Below are 7,175 nucleotides of genomic sequence, written 5' to 3' on the forward strand. Positions count from 1 at the left end.
CACAGGGACGGGGGAGCCTAATGGGCTGCCGACTATGGGGTCGCACAGAGTCAGACACGACTGAAGCGACTTAGCAGCAGCAGCAGCAGCATGGTCCACTGGGTTAAGACTCTGCACTTCCACTGCAAGGGGTGTAGATTTGATTCCTGGTTTAAGATCAGGGATCTGGGAAACTATGATTCCACATGCCTCCTGGAGAGGCCAAAATTTAAAAAAAAAAAAAAAGAAAGAAAGACAGAGTGACTAAGTAGGTTTCTAGTTTGAGTTACCTCATAATGTATCTTTCTGACCTCAGACCTCATATCTCTACATTCCAGTTTAGTTCAATAGAAAAGACAGTAGTTCTAGTTTATCTCTAATAGTCCTGAGAGTCCCAAAAATCTGAGTCAAAGTTATGAAACTGAAATAATTCTCCTTTCTACAGGAAGGGGTTGGGGAGGAAGGAGATAGCAAAATATTGACTTGGCCAGAAAGTTTGTTTGGGGTTTTCCATAACATTTACTAAGGACTTCTCTTGTGGCTCAGACGGTAAAGTGTCTGCCCGCAATGTGGGAGACCCAGGTTCAATCCCTGGATTGGGAAGATCCCCTGGAGAAGGAAATGGCAACCCACTCCAGTATTCTTGCCTGGAAAATCCCATGGATGGAGGAGCCTGGTAGGCTACAGTCTATGGGGTCGCAAAGAGTCAGACATGAAACCAATTACCAGTAGCAGCATATAATACAGAATCAGGTCATTTCCGTTCAGTCGCTCAGTCGTGTCCAACTCTTTGTGACCCCATGAATCGCAGCACGCCAGGCCTCCCTGTCCATCACCAACTCCCGGAGTTCACACAGACTCACGTCCATTGAGTCAGTGATGCCATCCAGCCATCTCATCCTCTGTCATCTCCTTCTCCTTCTGTCCCCAATCCCTCCCAGCATCAGTCTTTTCCAAAGAGTCAACTCTTCGCATGAGATGGTCATATATTTCTACAAATAACTATCCTCCAAGCCAACAACATTTCTAAATGATAGGATTAACACATCAAATAGTATTTGGTAGTATTTGTTAAGCCTGGGAACTTTCTAATTGGACTAGTTTTGCTTATTATATCATGTTGCTCCCTATCTAGTAACTGCAGCAAGTTCAAAATGGCATGACTTGAACTTGGACATTCCTTATTTCACAATGTTATTGAGTGGACCTTTTCTAAAGATAAAATGAACTGCAATTTAAGATATGGGAAGCATATATGTGAACACAGAAACAGAAGCACAGGACTCAGATTCAAGACAAGGGTAAAGTTTGGATTGATCCCTTAGTAGCTCTGAGACTTCAGCCAAGTCTCAACTAACATCCAAGTCTCAACTTCCTCAGCTGTAAATGGAAGTAAAGTCGACTTCAGAATTACTGGAGAAGTTGAAATGCGAAAAAGGCTGTGAAAAATAGCTATACAAAAAGTCTCATCGTTTTTACATTACTTTCCAGCCAATTTTAATATTAACATTGATTTATATATTTTAAGGAATGGATCTTCTACACATGGGCATCCCTGATGGCTCAGATGGTAAAGAATCCGCCTGCAATGCCAGAGACCTGGGTTTGATCCCTGGGTTGGGAAGATCCCCTGGAGGAGGGCATGGCAACCCAGCCAGTATTCTTGCCTGGAGAATCCTCATGGACAGAGGAGTTGGCAGGCTACAGCCCACAGGGTCGTAAAGAGTCTGACACGACTGAGCAACTAAGCACAGCACATGCTAACAGCGCAGTATTCAGAAAACAAAAATCGTCTTCAGGCTACGATCTTTTGTTTCAGTTAGAACAGGTATATTTTGTTGGGCACATTTTCACAGAATAACTTAGTCTCTGTTGGTCATTCCCACTACTCTTCAAATTTCATTTTTAACCCCTGACTTCAAATTCCACAAAGCAGGAGACTACAGTTACTATTAAAATTCTTTTAAAGAACAGTTAACATTCTTAAAAGTTAACCAGTGTTTGTGAACCACTTGATTGTTTCCCATTTTTCATTTCATCCCAAGACAAGATATAAGAGCTAGAAAAACACAATTAAATATGGAGCTCTCAATTTGACGACATGGGACAAGACCAGAGACAAGAACAACCTCTCCAACAGACAGATACTAGGGGCAGTTTGTTCAACGAGAAAGATTATCCTCCATCCCGCTCACGATTTCTAAGGTTAGAACCAAAGGACACAGAACTTCAGAGCACGTGCAAAATCTCCTGACTTCCAAAGCACTACTGTGAGAAATAATGATCTAGCCAATAACTACAAAGACTTTTGACAATTCGCTAAGTAATCTTTCAAAAGCTTCCTTCATTCAAACTGGTTTGTCAATGGGAAAGAACATTTCATAAATCTGAAGATTTACGACTGAACTTTGAAGTTTAACATTACAAGAATAGAAATTATGTCAGGTTATAACAGAACAAACGAATTATGGAGAGTTGGGAATAAATTTTAAGAGTCTTAGGGAGGATTAGTGCTGTAAAAAGAAACTCAAGACTATCTCACTTTTATGTTCCCTTCAAAGAGATTTTTAGGCAAAGGCTATCATGTACTGGCTTGTCTTGAGCAAGTACTAGTATTAGCAAGTAACTTGCAGTGGTCACTAATAAGAAAACAAAACATAATTAAGAGTTCTATAAACATTTCTAAGAGTTCTTAAGATTCTTAGACACATATCTGATACAGTACAAATAATTTTGCCAATAATTTCCTCCTTAAACAATGAAATACAAGTAGGTATAGAACGTGACACTTTATCTAAATCCAAAAACAGGATAATTATTTTGAAGACAAATTATGATATTGAGACACTGCCAAGAAAATGAAAATAATACCCAAACAGACTACAAGAGATGAAACAATTTGGAAGACAATAACTCTTTTATGAGAGCCTACAGTATAGCAAGAGACTATGAGGAAAAATAAATTATATATATTTCAAAAGTGAATCCCTACTACAAAGAGGAAACACACCATATTTACAATGATAAAACCTGCCAGGGCTTTAAAGTTGCTGACGATACGACTGAGAAAAGCTAAGCTGAACTGCAGATTACCACAAAGCGCGTTTGTTTTGATGTGCTGTGCAGGTTATCATTAGAGTTTGCAGACAAGCTCCTTTAAGACGTTTTAGCCACTGCTCCAACTAAAATATAAGCACTGAGCGGAGCACCAGTAGCAAAGAAAAAAACCTGCTCAATTTTGCAAACTGACAGTCCCATTGAAAGAATAGGATGGAATGTGGGAAAGGCAAGTGAATTTTAACTTAAACAGTTCAAATTTGAACTTAGAAGAGGATGGCTTGGAGACATTAGTCACCATCTCATGGAAGTGAAACAGCACATGGTTCAGGGCTGGATTCATATTAAATGTTACTTGCCAGCCAAATGTTCCCATCGGTGTATCTATATTCTGTTCACTGACTGTTCACATGAGCCACTATCATGTACAAGGTATAGTAAGGCACTGCAGTGAATACAAATATGCGGAAAACAAAAAGAGTTCCTATATTCAAGAAGTTTACAATCCAGTAGAAGGGATGAAAGAAACACTGTGCCTGAGAACACAATCCAGGCCTCTTAGAGAAGTTCATAGTGATATGGAGGCTCACATTTAGAGAAGATGTGCAGCTGCATCCCTATTTGGTTTCAACACAACACATACAGATACTATATTATCCCAACTGATGATGTTCCTGAAAGGAGCATTAAAATACAGCAGATTGATAACATTTCTCAAATAAAGAATGATATCAAAACCTCAAATAAGGGAGAAAAAAAAAATGATGACCTGCTTTTTGGCACAAAACCTGCTCCTCAATGCTCCACTGGACACTACAAGTCCCTAAAGCTGAACTTAAGGGCATGTGACAGCTGTTGATTGGTTATAGGAAACCACAGGGGCAAAAAAAAAAAAAAAAACACACCCCTCAGGGTGCATGACACGCGTCTTGTCTGTAGAACACGGCATGAAGCAAACAGTGGCTGCAAGAAGAGGAAAAAACAAGGAAAATATGTGGCAGCATTCTGAAAAGTAAGATGTGGAGCTAGTCAAATGCAAGACCTGTTAAGTAGAGTTTGGGTCCAGCATCCATCCCTCCCAAATTTAATTGATTATCAACACGGTACAAGCCATCCATAAACTATCCAATACTTTCCTGTCTCTAAGGCATTTCATGTCCAAAAGAGGATGCATAGTAAACCAATTCTTCAGAGAAAGGCAACAGCAAAGATACCATGTTTGTCAAAATAATATTTAGGTAAATATTAGACCAACAGCACCCAACTAGATCCTCTCTCTCCCCGAAAACCTCTAACCAGTTGAAAGGTATTGTGTGATTCCACACCTTCATCTGTTAATATGAAAACTACAGACCTCTCCCTCCTAACACCACTATTTATAGTTTTTCTTTGTTATTCTAACTGAACAGTAAGGTTTAACTAAGCCAATCAGCCTATGATCCTAATAGGAAAAGGGAAAAAAAAAAAAAAACACGAGTAAGCAAACACCCAAAAAAGAAATGGACAACTAGGATGGATACTTAATAAAACATAGATGTCCTCCATTCATCTGCAATTCCAGTCATTTTCAGACAGATCTCAGATTTTCAGAACAAGTATGCAGGTTATTTAAAACTGAGTTATATATAGTCATTTAGCAGTAGCAAAACACTTCTGGCATTATCACAGATGCTAGATCTCTGAAGGAATTTTTTTCCCCAAAACTAGCGTTTTTCTTCACCAAGAACCGACAAGCCTTTATTTCTAAAAACAAGAGCCCTTGTCTCCCCCGCAAAACAAACAAATCAAAGACCATAGTTAAATTCTACGCTAATGAAACTGTGAGATTACATCCCAGGCATTGTCAGAGCCTATTTTTCATACACCACCACCAGACAGTTTGATGCAGTATTCCTGATTGCTTTTTATCGTATTTGTAAATACACTCACTAATCCACTAAATTAGGTAATTTACAAACAGGTCCTCTCAGTTATTAGCGGACAGCAGTCAAGTCCTATTACATCTGATCCTTATACAGTTGTCTAAAACATTTCCATCCAGGTTAAGGGCTCCGATTGGCAAGAGAGAGAGGCAGGTTAGCGAAATTTGGATGGGGGCAGGGTAGGCGCTGGGAGAAATCTCTGCATCTCAGCCCTCAGCGACAACACTCAGCCAGTGTGCCCACAGAAAAACTAAATTCGGCACCTCTTCCTCCTGTTACACTGGCAACAAAGAGGGAGTTTCCGTAACGCTCCCGTCACCCTCCAGGTGCCCAATCTCCTTCCCAGCGCAGTCCCCGCGCTCCCGCAGGGGCCTCGGTGTGCGAAGAGGCCTGGGTGTCTGAGGTCAAGGCACAAAGGGGGGATGGGGTGGGTGGCGAGCCGCTGGAATCTGGGAAACCGGGTCGTAGGAGGGCTCCGGGATCCGCTTAAACGCTTGAACCCGGACCAGGGTCTGCTGGCAGGAGAAAAGGGACAGAATCTCCAATAGAGCAGAAACTGTAATAAGGTGGGAGATGGGGCGAACAGCCCAAGCTGGAGCTACTCCTCCAGGGAGCACAGAGGATAGTCTGTGGATGTGCAGCGGGCGGACTCCAAGGAGGTGGGAAGCCAGGAGGCAGGCCCGGAAGACGAAGGAAGAGGGGGTGCCACCTGGGGCAGAGAGCAGGCGTCCTTCTTGCCTCTACCTGCGGGCTGGCGGGACGCGCCGCTCAGGTGTGACTAGGAGGCGGCGGCCAAGTCTGCAAGGGGCGCCCCGGGGGCCGCGCTGAGGCGCCTGCCAGTCGGCTGCCTTGGGAGCCAGCGCGGGGGCAACGGCGGGACAGGGGGAGGTGCGGGTAGGGGACGTCTCTGGAGTGCATGGTGGGCTGAAGGGAAGCTTGCGGGTGGTGGAAGGCGGTTGGCGCCCGCCGCGCAGCGCGGGGGAGGCATCCGGGTGGGCGGCCGGGAGGCGGGAGCCCCTCACCTGCGCGGCTGAGGAGGCGGAGCTGCAGCAGCCCATGGCGGGGCCGGAGGAGCCCGGAGGCGGCGCCGGGCGCGCAGCTACGCCCCGGAGCCCCTCGGCATGCGAGCCGGCGGGCGCCCTGGGAGGGCGCGGCCTGGCCCCGCACGACTCGGCGGCGGCGGCGGCGGCGGCTCGGGCGGCGGCGGGTACTCAGGATGCGGCGCGGTTCGGGGAGGGCGCCGACCACATCCCCCGGCGGCGGCGGCAGCGGCGGCGGCTGTAGCTGCGCGGCTCCTACTCCGCTCCTGCTACTGCAGCTGCTCCCCAGCGGAAAGGGGCGGGCGGCGGCGGCGGCGGCGCCTCCCCCTGTCCCCCGCCTCCCGCCTCCCGCGCCCAGTCCCTCTCCCGCTCCCTCTCCCGGGCCGCCGCCTCCTCAGCGCCGCGCGCGTCTCCCATCAGACTCCCCGCCCCCAGTGCAGCGCCGCGCGGGCGGTCGGGCGGCTGCGGCCAAAACCAGGCCGGGCCCTTCGGCGCGCGTCGGAGCCTGCGCGGTACCGAGCCCATTTAGCTGTGGCACCGAGGCAGAGCGCTACCTCTGCGCGAGAGGGCGCCTGAGGCTGGGGCGCACGAAGGCTGGGCAGGCTCGCAGCCGAAATGGGGTCGGGTTGTTTCCGGACCCGGGAAGCACCGGCGAGGCTTGCGGAGCTGTCATTCTGTATCCCTATTGGGCTTGCAACCCGAGGACCTTAATGGTTTCTTACCTCTCAGGTGACTGATTTTTATCCAGAGTAAAGCGTACGCAGTAACCCCGTGGAGAAGTACTATGTGATAGGGGACAAGGAGAAACAAGCCTCTGTTGCTACTCGCCCCATTTTGCTGATGTGGAAACTAAGCCTTGAAGGCACCAGGAGTTTGATGGAATACACCCAAGGTCGAAATTGTTATAAAGGGACGAAAATAAGGAAAAGGCAAAAAATTCTCCAGGTCTCTCAATTCAGAGAGATATTGGATCTTGGATCTTAACGAAACTTTACACAGAATAGTCCACACACACAAATGAGAATTAATTCATCATATTAAAACATATGTATACCGCAGGCATACTAAGTTCCAGTAATTTACAAGCACTGGGAAAAAGAGGTGAATAAAAGTGCCAAAGTTCCTGCTCTCTTAAAATTCCTTGTTGTTCCGTGAATACGCTAGGCAGTATCAGCAA

General features: G+C 46.3%; 1 protein-coding gene across 4 annotated transcripts in view; it reads right to left on the bottom strand.

Annotated features, from left to right (window-relative positions):
* SLC44A1 (solute carrier family 44 member 1) overlaps nucleotides 1-6,263 on the bottom strand; it is a 231,099-nt gene extending 224,836 nt beyond the window's left edge. For 2 of the 4 annotated variants that reach the window (XM_070375176.1, XM_070375177.1), the window contains exon 1: nucleotides 5,981-6,263. In XM_070375176.1, the coding sequence (XP_070231277.1) occupies nucleotides 5,981-6,016 (36 nt within the window). In that variant the 5' untranslated portion in view covers nucleotides 6,017-6,263. The remainder of the gene's footprint in view (nucleotides 1-5,980) is intronic. The other 2 variants (XM_070375175.1, XM_070375178.1) reach the window with 2 other exon arrangements.
* Nucleotides 6,264-7,175: the final 912 nt, after the last annotated feature.

This window comes from Bos mutus, chromosome 8 (assembly GCF_027580195.1).
Source record: "Bos mutus isolate GX-2022 chromosome 8, NWIPB_WYAK_1.1, whole genome shotgun sequence".
In the NCBI taxonomy this organism is placed as follows: domain Eukaryota; kingdom Metazoa; phylum Chordata; class Mammalia; order Artiodactyla; family Bovidae; genus Bos; species Bos mutus.